We start from the raw sequence: 15,531 nt of genomic DNA, 5'->3' as shown, positions 1-15,531 counted from the left end.
AATCGGTCGTCTCTTCGTCTGGTGGCCCCATGTCATTATTTCCTGCCCCGTCGACATCCTCATCATCATCATCTTCACTTATCCACTGAGTATGGCCATGCATGAGCAGGGGCGCCTTGAATGTGCCACCCTCAAAGGGGTCGAGCCTGACTATTCCTTTGCATTTTCGACACGGACATAAAACATCCTTCAGTCTTTTTTCATACATGTCGTCCACAGCGGATTGCCAGTATCTTTCCACCATCCTTCCATTGACCTTCATGATCACCTGCGCGCGGAGCAAATATTATAACCACGTATATATGCATGCATGGATCAAATTCATACAAAAATTCGGCATGACCTTCCCTAAACATAGGACATATTGAGTTTGCCCGAAATTCGCCGAAACGGAATTGAATCGACATTTCGGCAAAACATAGGCAACTCATGTCACCCACATTATGTCATCAAATACACAATGTAGGCAACTCAAATTATGCCACACACAATTCGGTATATATATTCTCATATCGCCCATATATATGTAGTTTCGGTCTTATCCACACAAACACCTTTTTTTTCTCACCTATGTGTCGAGAGGGATATCGAGCAGCTTTCTTCTTAATTACCTAGTAGCTCTACATATATAGCTCTAACTAGCTAGCTAGCTAGCTAGGGAGAGAGAGAGCTAGCTAGCTAGGGAGATAGTGGGAGAGGAGTGGGAGAGAATTGGGAAGGCATTAATGGAAGGGGGAGGAGGGCAAAGAAGAGGGGAGGGAGGGCACTAATGGAGGGGGTGGTGGTGGAGGGCACAAAGAAAACAGGGGTGGTGGAGGGCAAAGAAGAGGGGGGAGGGGTGGTGGAGGGGCAAAGAAGAGGGGAAGGGAAGGGGCCTCTAATGGAGGGGTGTTGGAGGGGCAAAGAAGAGGGGGAGGGAGGGCTCTAATGGAAGGGTGGTGGAGGGGAGCATTGAAAGGAACAAGCAAGGTGCAAGGAAAGGGGGAGAAAGGAAGGGGGAAGAAGAGAGGGGAGGAAGAAGGGGAAAGGTGGTAGGTGGCTGGCGGGCATAGCAGTAGCGCGGGTCACCTATACGCGCTACTGCTATGGCAGCTTGCAAAATATCTACGGCTAGTGTTGCACTACTTATAGTGCGGTCGAGAAACACACGCTACTGGTAAAATGTTATACATAGAAAACTTAGCAGTAGCGCGCTTAGATAAACAGGCGCTATAGATCCTAAACTAGCAGTAGCGCAGGTTGGACGACAGGCGCCGCTGCTATTTTTTGACTAGGGGGTGTGGTGTGTTACACTTAGCAGTAGCGTGGGGCTAGGTAACAAGCGATGTTGCTAACTGATACCAATAGCGCTCTTTATAGCCAGCGCTACTACTAACTACTAGTAGTGTGGTGTTATAAACAAACGCTACTGGTAAACTTCTATCTATAAGCATTTTCCTAGTAGTGATATGTCAGGGCCAATGCATGCCGCTCTCAATGTTTTACCACACCCTCTAGGGGTTGTACGATGACACCACGCCGGGTCCGGTGAATTTTTAGCCCCTCACGAATTTGCATTGATTATAACGACAGCAGACGGGCATCATAGTCGTAGAGAACGGCGTCGAGGCCATGCCTCCCGTTGGTAGCATATGGCACATATATGGACCAAAGAGCTTAACATGGGGCACTCATCCCATTCCCTGCTATGATTTCATGGTGGCCGCGTAAGATCTTGAACTTTCGAGGTTACAACCATAGAAATGCGGTAAATGGCCCGAATATGCGAGGGGGGTGGGGGCGAGAAAGGTGACGCAATTACCTACTCCCATTATTGAAGTTTGTTTTTTGGAAAGAAACAATTTTTTATAAATAAGGAATTTTCAGCACTTATTAATAACGATTTTATAATTTCACATTGTAAGGTGCATTTTTTCTCTAAAACAAAGGTGTTGTAAACGCACAAAACTCCTCCTTGAGCCTCTCACCATCACGTTCACGTTGAGCTCACCCAAAAAGGATTTCCTTCTTTTTTACGATTTTCCTTTGTTTTTGTTTTTTAGACAAAAGAATTTTGCTTTGTGTTTTTTTATAGTAACAGAGAGTTTTACTTTGTGACTGGTAAGCGGCCTGTGGGCCTGTTTTGTTGTTTCTTTACGAACTGGACCCACGGGCCGTTATTTTCTGTGCTTGACACGGATAGGGTCTGTGTCATCACCCCCATCGCCCACACACACACCCGCCCCGCTCACCCCCACCCTCCCCACAAACCAGCCCGCCGCGACCCCGCCGCCTACTCGCCTGGCCGCTCTTGACGGTTGGAGCAGAAGAGCGCGGAGTGAGATTGGGAGGCCGCCAGCAAGCACCTAGCGACTACCGGCGACTAGGTGAAGTGAGAAACCCTAACTTGTAATCTTCGACTTCTTTGTTCCTTGTTGTGTTGCCGCTTTGGGAGTTGGATATGGTTTTCAAAGTCAGAGATTAGATAGTTAGGATTTTTAAATCGGAGATTAGGTGGAAGGCGATGCAGAGATTGAAGGAAGTTTTCTACATCGGTGGCTTGCTGGGTATTTTTTTTCTAGGGTTTTGGTATTCCAGGGTTTTCATAACAATGAACAAGTGCAGATGCGTAACAAAATAGCAGCAAATTTTAGCAAACAGTCCTTTAGAAACTTTAAGAAATATTGGCCTTGTGCAGTGGCGAATCCAGGAAGAAACCAAAGGGTGGGGGTCAAAACTTATAAGCTGGGCTAGTGGATTAAATTCCTTTTTAGGCCGAAATTAGGTTGGGTTTAGTAAGGCAGCCATTAACTTGTAGTCCTAGATTGCAGGTCAACTAAACATTTCTCAGAATAATATTTACTGCAGTGTTTGTTTTTTTTGTAGAATATAAAATTTTGATCCAAATATTTCTATCTTTGTAGGGAAATAACAATAAACTCTTAATTCTGTTTCCCAAATTAGTTCATATTTTAAAGATTATAAATGTGAGGGCGTACAATATATCAGAGTTTTTAGGAATTATTTTAGTCTTTATTTTCTATGGTTATGTAGTATCAGGAAAAAGTGAAGTTCATTTTCTCTAATATGACAGACAAGTGGCAAATTGAGTTGGTTACCCTGACGATCCTTCGTCCGTCCAGAACAAATTTTCTTTTCTTTTTCAAGGAACATATTGTTGGATGCAGATGTATGTAGATGGGCTGTATGTTGAAGGTGTGCATGTGTACATTCGGGTGGGCCGAGTAACAGCAGTAGTAGGATTTGTGTTTTGATAGGACTTTTCTCAGAGATTACTGCTCAGTCTCAGACACTACCTCAGTTGTGCTGCAGAGGAGGAGGGGCCAATGCCGCGCGTTGACACTCAGGGTGAGCCCATGCTGTCGGTCGAGGATCAACAGAAGAAAATTTCTGAACAAGCTGTGGTGCGGCGGGCACGCGCTGCATTGCGGGGTTATGAGGAGTGGATGGCGAGCCACCCGCTCAGTTCAAGTGTATGATTGTTGATTAGTGATGCAGTACCTTCGTTGATTATACTGTCTGATTGTTACCTAGTGTGTTTACATGCATAAGCCCTTTTCTTAAATTCTCATCCTTTGCTTTTCTTCTTTTTTTGTTTACACAGGTGGTGTGCATAACTTGTCGACAGGACTGCAACAGGCCCGATGCTGATGGGTTGACATTTACCATCAGGCTAGATGGGGGTACTTCAGCTGTGGTATAAATAATCATGTCAATTTTTACTTGTATCGTGTTTGTTCCCCTCTACTTTGAAGATTAACAAAATGTAGGAAATAAATAGCAATTAAATTCTACATCTACAGATCGTGCCATGCTACGCATGGCACCAGTTCAGCGCCATCCCAGACAGTTCATTGTTTTTTCAAGCGAGAGGGAGCCGCATGTATGATTTTGACGTGCACAAAGGGAATTCAAGGGCGATCATCTGTGGTGAAAACCGATGCAGGTTTGTTGAAGACTTCGACCTGCGAGAAGGCGACCTTGTCTCCTTCGATTTGACTAAAGACATTCCTATGGTGTACTGCTACAACCTGCCAAGGACATGCGATCAAAACGAAGAGCGTAAAGATCCTCAAGAATTAGCTGTCATAACGAAGGGAATTAATCTGACGAAGCAAGAGGAGCGTAACCTACATGACCTTTTGGCGATGAAGAAAGGTTATATACGTGCATTTTTTGTCCACCGCTTCACCAAGTCGAACATAGCAGGAAAGACGATGGTATGTTTTTGGTGTACTAGTATTTTCTATTTTGTATGCAATTTTCTTTGTTTTTTCATGGAGAGAAAGATTAATGATATGCTATTGTAGCTGAAACCAGTGAATACACTGATGTGTGTTTTTGCATATCCTTTTGTTTCCCATAACTGAAGATTCTTATGTGTAGATGTAGCTGAAGATCCTTTTGTTTACTGCTCCTTCACATATTTGATAATTTTTCTTCCTATGACGGTGCATACAGAGATTGCCGGTGAAACTTGTCGACGCCCTGAAGACCCGATGAGATGGGGAGATACCGGGAGATGGGCTTGCTGGCATTCGGCTGTGCAAGGACAGTTTCATGTCGGTCAAGTACCACAAGTGTGATGATGGCCGCATCATCTTCGGCAAGGGATGGAGTGATTTTGTTGACAGTGAAGAGCTCAAGGTTCATAAAGTCGTTCTTTTCGGTTTCAAGACCACCACCCGTGAAGATCTTCAGATCGAGGTGGTTATGACCATGCTGATCGAGGAGCCACAAATGTAGCACGACAACGCAAGAGTGTCCTTTACACTAGGTATAGTGCGAAAACTATGTTGATAGCAGTTATGCATCTATGGTGTTATGTCTTCATTATGTCTTGGGTGATGATTAATATGAGAGGAGGACATGTTGCAGTTAGAGTAAATGCTAGGATTGGGCCTTATTCAGGACTCAAAATAGGGCTTACACAGGTGGTTGCTTTATTGGCTGTCGTTTCCCTGGCTATAATCATGAATGATGGTAATGCAAATGGAATCGTTAAGGGGGTTTTATTAATATTTTAAATCATGGAGTTAGGATGGTAGAACTACCTATGAGTGTTTACGTAGGAGATGCGGGAAGGGCATCAGTTGTGTTCTTGACTCTTTGGTAATGCAGGAATAATGTGAGATTACAAAATAAATGTTATAGTGATCTTATGACTCTTGTTTAGCTAATTTACTTGTGGATCATGGGATGGTCTATATTGCAGATGAAGGTGGTAAACAAAGAGGTGCTGTTGTTGGGAGCAAAGAGGTGCTGATGGTCTATATGCGCAGGCTAGAGCATGTAGCAGGTGAATTGTACAGTTCATCACAAGTGTGGAGACACAGGGTATTGCGGCGTCGCCTGCGCATCTCTCAGCTATATTTTCTGCCCTCTGTCGTAGTTTTATTTTTTGGACCTTCATGTTAAGTCTGGCTGGGCTTGCTACCATGTATGATTTGTGCTGCTAGTTGATTACTTTAGTTTCTACCTGTAGTTTGTATCAGGGGCTTGAAAGACCATGTGGTTTCTGTTAATGGAAAATTACAGGGGGCGACCCTTATTTTGATTTAAAAAATGAACTTTCTCTATGCAATTAAAAAATAAAATTTCTCTATTCAAACCCAGTTGACAACAGTATTCATTTTAATCAGAAATAATCTTTTGGTAAAAATGGCTATCGCATTCTGTATCATAGCTAGCAAAACCGAAACAAAATAAACGTCTTAAGTATAATATCTCGTGAACGTGGATCAAATTAGGCAAGACAGCTAGAATAAAGGATGATTCAACTTGCAGGAAATTTGAACTTACGACTTACTAGCAGTATAATAAAGTTTACAGACTATCAGCTAGTTAAATAGAAGAAACATTTTAGGTTGATTCATTCTTGCTTCCGGACTTCCTGGACCGTTTAGATGATTTGGTGAGATGTTGGCACTGACTCTCGAACCCCTTCTGGAAGTTCACCAAGCGCCTGTATACATCGTAGGTGGCATACGCGTCCGTGGAAGCATAATAGATGTTCTTCAAGGGCAAGGGCGCTTCTGCCCATATATGGTGGTCATCTTCTGTGATAGCATCCTTCATCTTGTTGTAGCTGTGGTGGATGATGGAACCAGCGTAGTCAGCCAAGCCATACTTTGGCTTAATGGTCACTGGATCAGGCACTCTCCACATATTCCGGATATGCACAAAGTTTCATACCACCAGACCAACACGCTTGAGTTTTTTCTCGTGATTGTTGATGTCCACACCAACAAAGGTGTACTCCTCGTCGAGCAGGAAGGCGGCAAGCAGGCCGCAGTGCTCATCAGCAATGCTTATGTGGTACACGAGGACGTAGATGCCAACGCATAACTGGACCACGGCAGCCATCTGTGTCAGACCATGAGGCCAGGTGAACTCCACATCCAGTGCAACTATCTTCTTGTCATCGTTCTGCAGCCAGTATTTGAATCTGCGAATGCAGTAATCAACACAGCTAGCCTTGTTCGTGTACTTCACAAAAATTTCGGTATTTCCATCTGCCCTGACAGCATAATCTTTCACGAACGCCTTGCCGAAGGACTGTAATTGATGAAACCAGTATAAGACATGAAGCACGACAATAACATGATAACAATAAGCCGAGATGAATATGACGGCAGATAGTATAGTAATTCTGGCGCTATTGAAAGTTTATGTAAACAAGTGCATGAACAATTTAAACTAAACATGTACTCCCTCTGTAAAGAAATCACTAAAGTAGTGAACCAAAAGTTGTTATATTTCCTTGCAGAGGGAGTATATGCGCATTAACAATCAAAATTTACGCTCTTGAAATATTTATCTCAATAACTGCATCAACAATCAAGAATAAACATGTATTTATGAATTGTTCATCGCCCATGCAGATGAATCTGTGTGTACAAACTAAAGAAGCAGGATAAAAACAAGAAATTGACAGGACAACGGACTAGATGTTGCATGCAGATGAATCTGTGTGCAAAATTCTCATAAGGCAACGGACTACATGTTGCAGGCAGATGAATCTGTCCGCACAAAATAAAGAAGCAGGAGAATAATAAATTGACAAGAAGAAGGCCATCGTATGTGCTGCCACTGGAGAACTACTAACAAAATTGATAGGAAGGAGAACTCACCTTTCCAAAAGCCAGATTGTTGGGATAGTGGGCGCAGTGAGGACGAAGCGCCCACGCGCATGCCCATCCTAAATAATTGGGACGGGGCTCGTCCCGCCTTGTTGGAGTCCTCGCTTTCCTTTCTCATGTTCTCATTTAAAATGGGCTCATCCCATTATAATAGGCCCGTATAAGAAAGCACAAGAAGCCCAAACGCTTCACGGTTGAGATTACTGATCTAAACTTGCTAAAAAAATCTCAAAAAAAAGCTTGCTAAAAAAACATTACATGATCTAAAACTACCTCTTTGTGAGATCCCAAATTCCCAATATTTCCTTGTGGTCGGTTGTTAGAGAATCCCCTATAAATAAACCTTACGTGATCTAAAACTACCTCTTCGTGAGATCCCAAATTCCCAATATTTCATTATGATCGGTTGTTAGAGAATCCCCTAACAATTGAAAGCTTTTCACGGCATAGATCGTATACTCCACCCCACGCCTCCCATACCTAGCCTTCCATGACTACACCGAATTACCACCCCACGCCGCCCAAAGTAGCTCCCAGGTCGGTGAAGCCGACGGAGCCGTCATCTTCGAAGCCTGCGTCGGTGAATCCTGAGATGAAAGAGAAGGGCACGTCAGAGAAGCCGACGAAAGAGAAGGGCACGTCGGAGAAGCCAGCGAAGCAAAAGATGAAAGCGAACGGCAATGGAGCCGGTCGCCATCGAGAGAATCCTCGGGTAACGATCGAGATCCTTGTATTCTGTATACTCCCTCCTTCCCAAGTCTGCATGCAAACCCATAATTTACGGCGCACTTCCTTTTGATCTCATTTAGTTACAGCCATAACGAACTATCCCTATTTTACCGAAGGGAGATGGGTGTGTCTAGAAAGAAAAGAAAAAAGGACAAAAAAAAGGCTTGCACGAATCTTAGCATAAAATCAATGACATAGGACTTAGATGTGCAATACTTAGAGCACATCTAGATGTGCTTTAGCAAAACTTAAGGGAGATCGTGGATGCCTTCCTCTCTTAGTTTTTAGTCGTGAATGCCTCTCTCTGTAATGAAACTTGCGCTAATTTTTGTGCTGGAAAGTTCTACGTGTAACGATATGGAAAGGAAGACTAGTAATTTAAATTTGTTTAAAACCAGCAACCAAATCAACAAAATAATCGTAGTACTCCTAAATGCCTGATCAAATACGCAGTAGACAGAATACAAAGTAGTTTTGTACGTAAGTTGTTTCTCTTTTTGTTGATTGGCCTGTTTTACACTAAACGTCTAGAAATTCAAGACTAGTCTTTGTAGTTAATTTCTTCACTGTGAATCTATGGTAACTGGTCCAACTTGTCAGTTCTGCGCGTTTCAACGGTCACAATGTACATGATTTAGTAAAAACATGCAGAAATATGAGCACGCCTCACTTATTTGGCATTGAGAACATCAAATGTATGTACTATATTAAATTTTAGGTTGAGGAGAAAGAAAGGAGAAAACTAAAGAGAAAGATGGACAGTAGGCTCACATGTTTCGGTCCATGTCAACATTTTTAGGCTGCTTGATGATGCCTAGTTATATTTTTGGTTGCTCGACTCACTACTATAGTCATGTTTACTGGACATAAGGTTATCGTCTCTGTTTATATGCCTTAAAATTTGGAAATTGCTAATTTTTTGGCATAGGCTTTCTAAATGAGTTCTTAGTCTCCAGTCATTCAAATTGTTGGTGATTGCCCTTAATTTTGCATGGTCTTTACTAATTGATCTTTATGAATCTGATGGGAACTAAGGAGTATGTGCTCTTGAATGCTTGCAATGGAACTGCTACATTCCTTTTTTGAAATTATCTATAAACTATTGATCTTCTGATCATGTATGCAATTATTTTCGTAAGCGTGACGCCTGAAACTTTAGTAGTGTACATAGACCAAAGTCTGCTCTTTCTACTAAAAATCTATACTATTATCAGTCAATTTTCCGACAGAGATAGCTTGTTTTTCTATGTCTGGTGTTCATTATATGGCCTAGAAGCTCTATGATTTCATGCAGTACTGTAGAGCACAATTTTGATATTGGCATAGATTAGATATAGTCGGTTCTATGCGTGTTTAAATGAATACCATACAGAATCTAATCACACTATTTGTACATTCAGGGAACTCAGGTTTCTTCTTTGCTGCAATACGAGAAGTTCATAAAAGAACTAAACGCACAACAACTGACATACATCAAGTTGATTGGACTGGGTGAACTTCTCAAGACTCCTGGCATGAGAATGAGACGTCTATTGTGGCAGGCCATCACTTATTCATATGATGCAGAGCAGGATGCCTTTATAATTAATGGGAGACCATGTAGGATCACACTAAAAGATGTGGAGCATATAACAGGCCTGCCCTACATAGGGAAGAATCACGTCTCTTCAAATCACAACGATACTTTGGAGTTGTGGAAGGAACTGAAAGACCCCAATGACACAAAAGTAACTTTGAAAGGATTGCTAGCCAAGATGAAAGGCGACAGAACACCTAATTTTGTCAGGCCATTTGTCTTGTACACCATAGGAAAATATGTATGCCCGACAACGCAGCAGTATGTGGACAACAGATACCTTGGGATTGTTAGAAACGTTGAGACAATAAAGAGCACCAATTTTGGACAGCTTACATTTGACCATCTTATGGCTAGCGTCAGGAAATTTGTAAATGGTGGAGCAAATCTGGAGGGCAACCTACCACTGCTGCAGGTAATACAATCATTATTAACATACCATACATTTAATTTTATGGAAAATTTTCTAAGTTGTTTTTGTTGTAGTGTAGACGTGGTACTACGAGAAGTGGAGGGTGCACCAATTGGACTCTACCATCTCGTATGCATCAAGGTTAAGGCCGCTGATCCAAAACTGGAGTGACAAGAAGGCACAGAAGGTTGACAACATAATCAACAAAAATTATATAGGGGTTGGAGAGGTAAAGTGTTAGCTAGTACTGTGTGCCTGGATTATCTACCATATGTTTTGAATGATACTAACGACACTAACATGCAGTATGTCGATGACCTGCTGCGGCCTTTCAATCCGCCACCAGTTGGGACGCCGGTCAAACCAAAGACTGACGGTCAGGTAAATGATGAACATCAGGCACAAATATATATTGTAACTTTGCAAGTACAATCAAAGTCATATGCTTCTAACTGCTTGTAATTGCATGATAAGGCACTCATGGGCCGTCTATTGGCTGATTTGAAAGAAGTTGCCTCCATTGTGCGGGAGGCCAGTGCACAACAATTTGATAGGATGTGCACCCTTGGAAAAAATGGACGAGTGCCTTTGGCGTACACTTGCGAACGGCAGACGCACGGATGACCTCAGCACAGAATTCAATGTAAGTACACCATTATGAGTTTCTATAAATAATTTTACTATCAATACTCTCCACACTAACACATTTTTTTAAGAACCACCGCTATGGAATATTTGATGTTGATCGCCCAGGAGTAGAGGACATACATCTATCTGACCTGGGAGTACCTGCGGACCCAATGGAGATCCCAGGAGAGAATACTACTCACCAGCAAAAACAAAAAGATGACACGGAGGTCATTGCCAAAGGCATTTCTGCTAAGGGAATACAAAAAGATAACATGGATGCCCCCATGAAGAACGGAGCTGAAGATTTGCAGCCTGCTCCTAGTTTGCAATCGCGAAAGCATTCAAAACCACCACAAGCCTTAAAGCTTTCATGGTGATACACATTTTACATCTAACTGATTTTGTTTTAAGTTAACGCAGATTCGTAGCTAACATATGATCTTCCACGTTCAGGATGAAGAAGACAGAGTTGTTGCTGCAGCTTGCAAGGAGAGTCTCAAGAATGTTTCACAGCTTTATAAAGAGCTGGATGCTTCGCAGGGTGCTCCGAGTTTGGATTCGCGAAAGCATTCCAAAGCCACCACAAGCCTTGAAGCTTTCCTGGTGATGCACATTTTACAGTTAACTGGTTTTGTTTTTTTATTTCGCGCAGATTGAAAGCTAACAAGTGCTTTATTTTGAATCACAGGATCCTCTGAATTTGAGGCACAATGAGAATGTGCGAAAGGCTGAAGAAAGAAGAGATCAAGATGATGAAGATGCCAGTATTGAGGTGGGGGAGAGGCAGGTACCAAAAGCAAACACCGGTCTGCCAAGGCTAAGGGAATAAGGGAGGAGGAAGAGCCCCATGTCTTCCCAGTTGATGAGGACAACTATGATGATTCTTTAGCAAAGCAGCGACAAGATAGTGTGGTTGATTCCATGCGACCAACTCGTGCAAGCAGCCGGAAAAGAGTGGCATCTTCATTATTGTGCCATGAAGATTATGTTATGTACGACAGTGATAAGAAGAGAAAGAAAAACAGGACTCCATCGGAGTCTACCAACAATTCCAAGGACACAAAGAATACAAAGAGGAAAAACCATGCAAGCAATTTAAAAGATACAGACACAGGTGCTTCGAGGCTGGAGATCGGCCTTGACAAGTTTCGACAGATTTACATGGCCGAAATTGTCAACACCTCAGATCTTGATAAACAATTGGTGGTAATTGATGACATTGTTCTGCTACAGAAGCATTTGCAATGCCTGACCATGACAGATGGAGGCGAAGATGACAAATGGTTGGGTGACAAAGTAAGATATTTGCCAAATTAGTTTATCAATTTTCTTTTGCACAGTACAATTAACTTGAATTTTCTTGTAGTTGGTTGATGCTGTGATTCAGATCGTGTGTCATGATCATCCTAAGGACATAAGGGATGGGCAACTGGTTTACATTGAGAGGGTGGCCGGCGTCGCTATGCTCGAAAGAGATGGTAAGGTAGAGAACTGCCACGAGGCCGCTTTGGCGGGCAGTCATGGAACAACAAAAGGAGACAACTACCTCATACATGATCTGGTGCCATCTAACCATGACATAAACACATTTATTTTTCTAATTATTATGCATGTTGATGTAATCATCTTTGCTGTCTAGGTTTCTCTACCTACGAACATGGCGAACACCCACTGGTTCCTTGTGGTCGTAAACCCCAGAAGGAGGGAGATTCAGATTCTTGATTCACTTTTCGGCTACGTAGTACGCACACAAGTGGTTCACATGGTGAGATTTTAAACGTCTTTCAATATAACACAGGATTTAGCATCATACCTAACCATGAACCATGAGCAACTTCTCATACCATGGACTTTGGAAGATACGTGGGGGGGGGGGGGGAAGCACATCTGAGAGTATCGCTGCGAATCAATGGACCACAAAGCCATACATGGCAAGACATTAACGTGACCCGATGGACAGTAAAGCATGTTCCTGTGCCAAGACAAGATGACAAGTCAGACAATAGTATTAGCTTCTAATTATTTTTTCATTGTAAATACGAAATAATTGTTGTAGTTCTTCTTGTGCACTCTACATGCCGAAGAACATCGAATTCTTTACGGGAGAAGATCTTACGCTGCGTTATGACCAAGTGCGTAGAGTAACACCTAAAATTTTGTCAATTTTGTAAAGATATGGAACGATACTAACATATCCTCCCATGCAGGTATACATCGACAATTATAGAAGAGAGCTGCCTGTTGTCCTTCTTAATTCGCCCTACAACAAATTGAAGTCCATGAAAAGGCTGAAGACGTACAATGCTAGCCTATCGGATGCAGCTGCGATTGAAGATCATGAAGATGCAAGTAGTTAGTCCAGCAGTGGTTGATTCTTAGATATGGAGTGTACACTTGGTTATGAAGCGGTAGAGTAGGGTGTGGTTTGGTTTTAGTCCCGTAGAAGGTTTCCTAGCCATGTTCTTAGTCCAGTGCGGATTAATCAAGTTGTAATATTTCACAGTACTGGTTCCAAATACTATTCTTAAAATTAATTTGGTCTGCATGGGAGACGCTGAAACATATATTTTCTTTTTACAACCAGAACTTTTGAAGCTTAGGAACGTCGGAGTCTGGACGAGATTCAGAACAATTACATCGCTAGTTAGAAGTTTCAGATTTTTTTTAAGATCGCTAGTTAGAAGTTTCAGAAAAATTTCAGCGAGTGCTGAAATATTTTGGCCGAAATTCAGTGAGGCTGAAATATTTTGGCTGAAAGGCAAATATTGCAGTGAGTGCTGAAATGAATAAAGTTCATTTATTTCATCGAAATCTCACCGAAGTGAAAACCATGGTGTCGTGCCATCTTGAGCAGCACCAGACATGATTCAGTATTATTAACAAAATTTGGTCTCACATATACGAGGAAAAAAGGTATGAGCATGAGCATGCAAGATCGGATGGGCAATAAAATAGCTTCACAAGAGAGTAAAATACTTCACGTGTGAAGACTCAATTCTAGTTGACTTTAGAACCAGTTTTCATCTTAAAAGAGGTCCAGTGAACTACTTATAACCAATAATAAAAGCGGTCCAGTTCTTTTGGCTGATTTTCAAAGAAACGAGAACTATATCTTTTTGATGATCGTGATTCTCAGGAGACCTACGTGTTGTTACGCAACTTACCTTAGCTTTTTTACACCATAACTTACGTTTGCTAAACTCTCCACGCCCTCCCTAATATTCAACTAGGTGGGTCCCCTCCCTTGATTTCCTCCAACCGAAGAAATCTATATGTAGATATATGCCCGGGTTGTTACGGTCCATATAAATAGGGATCCTTTGAAACCTCGTAGATCATAGTTCGTCCTTCTGCGCCACCCAAACCAGCAAGACCGAAGGACGGAGCAACCCAGGAATCCAGCAAAACCGAATGACGGAGCCAAACATGAATCCTCTGGTAACTCCCCACGATCTCCTGCTGCAGCCGCCGCTATTTTTCGTGCCATGATCTTCCTCCCATGATCTCTTCCTGCAACCCCACTCGTTGTTTGCATATTCATGTAACTCAGCATGTTTTTAAACAAATTAAGTTGGGGGGCGTTAGGGGAGGGCGCTAGGATTTGTTTCCTACTAGATTGGCAGTTCATTGATTAATTACAGGCTAGATCTTAGCGTCTGGTCTTGTCGATGCCAATTAGTGCAGCGGGCGCTTGCCTTCTTTTTTCCTTCCGCACGAGTTATGGAAGGCATCGATGGCCCATGTTTTAATTCCATACTACTGACCATGATTAGCGCCTAGAGTTGAGGAGACCACGGTTGGATAGTTTTTTATTTTCCAATCTTTATTTTATTTCAGATAAGTGCCTTGCAATGGAGACTACCTTATATGACCGTTCAAACGTAACCAAGCTGAATCTAATGATAGTATTTGCACATTCATGGAACTCAGCATGCTTGTACCTCATGCAGTAGCGTAGAGCACAATTTTTATGTTGGTATATATAAGTTGTATTCGTTTGTATGAGTGTTTAAATTGTATACCATGCTGAATCTAATCACACTTGCACATCCATTGAACCCAGGATGCTTCTTTGCCGCCATATGAGGAGTTCATAAACTGATTAAACACGCAGCAAAGGATGTACATCCAGTTGATAGGACTGGGTGGACTTCTCAAGAAACCTAGCATCAAATTAGACGTGTATTGTGCCTGGCCATCGCTAATTCATATGATGCAGAGCAGGATGCCTTTATCATCAATGGGAGACCATGTAGGATCACACTAGAAGACGTAGCGCATATAACAGGCATGCCCTGCCATGGGAAGAAGCACGACCCTTCAAATCTTGATGATAATATGGAGTTGTGGAAGAAACTGAAAGACCGTAATGACACCAAAATAACTTTCAAAGGATTGCTAGCCAAGATGAAAGGTGACAGCACACCAAATTTTGTCAGGCCATTTGTCTTGTACACCATAGGCAAATATGTATGCCGAACAAAAGAGGAGTATGTGGATAACAAATATATTGGGATTGTTAGAAATGCTGAGACGATAAAGGGCACAAATCTTGGACAGCTAACGCTTGACTATCTTATGGATAGCGTGAAGAATTTTGTAAATGGTGAGGCAATTCTGGAGGGGAATCTACCACTGCTGCAGGTAATTCGTAGTAGTACAATTATCAGTTACCTAACATACATTACATAATGTACAAGAATGTTTGTAAACTGCTTTTGTTGTCATGCAGACATGGTACTACGAGAAGTTCAGAGTGCACCGATTGGACTCTAGCATCTCGTATGAATCAAGGTTAAGGCCGCTGATCCAGAACTGGAGCGAGGAGAAGGCAAAAAGGGTTGACAATATAATCCAGAATAATTATCTGGGAGTTGGAGAGGTAAAATGTCAGCACATTGCCTAGATTATGTAACATATATATTTTCTAAATCATACTAACGACATTAAACTGCAGTATGTTGAGGACCTAATGAGGCCTTTCATTCCAGCACGAGATGGTACGCTGGCCAAACCGAAGACTGGCGCTCAGGTAAATGACT

The 15,531-nt window shown here is 42.2% G+C and overlaps 1 protein-coding gene across 1 annotated transcript; it reads right to left on the bottom strand.

Annotated features, from left to right (window-relative positions):
• Positions 1-6,189: 6,189 nt before the first annotated feature.
• On the bottom strand, positions 6,190-7,078 carry LOC141040629 (uncharacterized). The gene is made up of 2 exons (XM_073506746.1): positions 7,004-7,078; positions 6,190-6,558 (listed from the first exon to the last, which is right to left on the bottom strand). The coding sequence occupies exons 1-2, from the start codon at positions 7,076-7,078 to the stop codon at positions 6,190-6,192; spliced, it is 444 nt and encodes a 147-aa protein (XP_073362847.1).
• Positions 7,079-15,531: the final 8,453 nt, after the last annotated feature.

The sequence above is a fragment of the Aegilops tauschii genome, chromosome 2 (assembly GCF_002575655.3).
Source record: "Aegilops tauschii subsp. strangulata cultivar AL8/78 chromosome 2, Aet v6.0, whole genome shotgun sequence".
In the NCBI taxonomy this organism is placed as follows: Eukaryota; Viridiplantae; Streptophyta; class Magnoliopsida; order Poales; family Poaceae; genus Aegilops; species Aegilops tauschii.
This window is presented reverse-complemented; position numbering and strand designations above follow the sequence as displayed.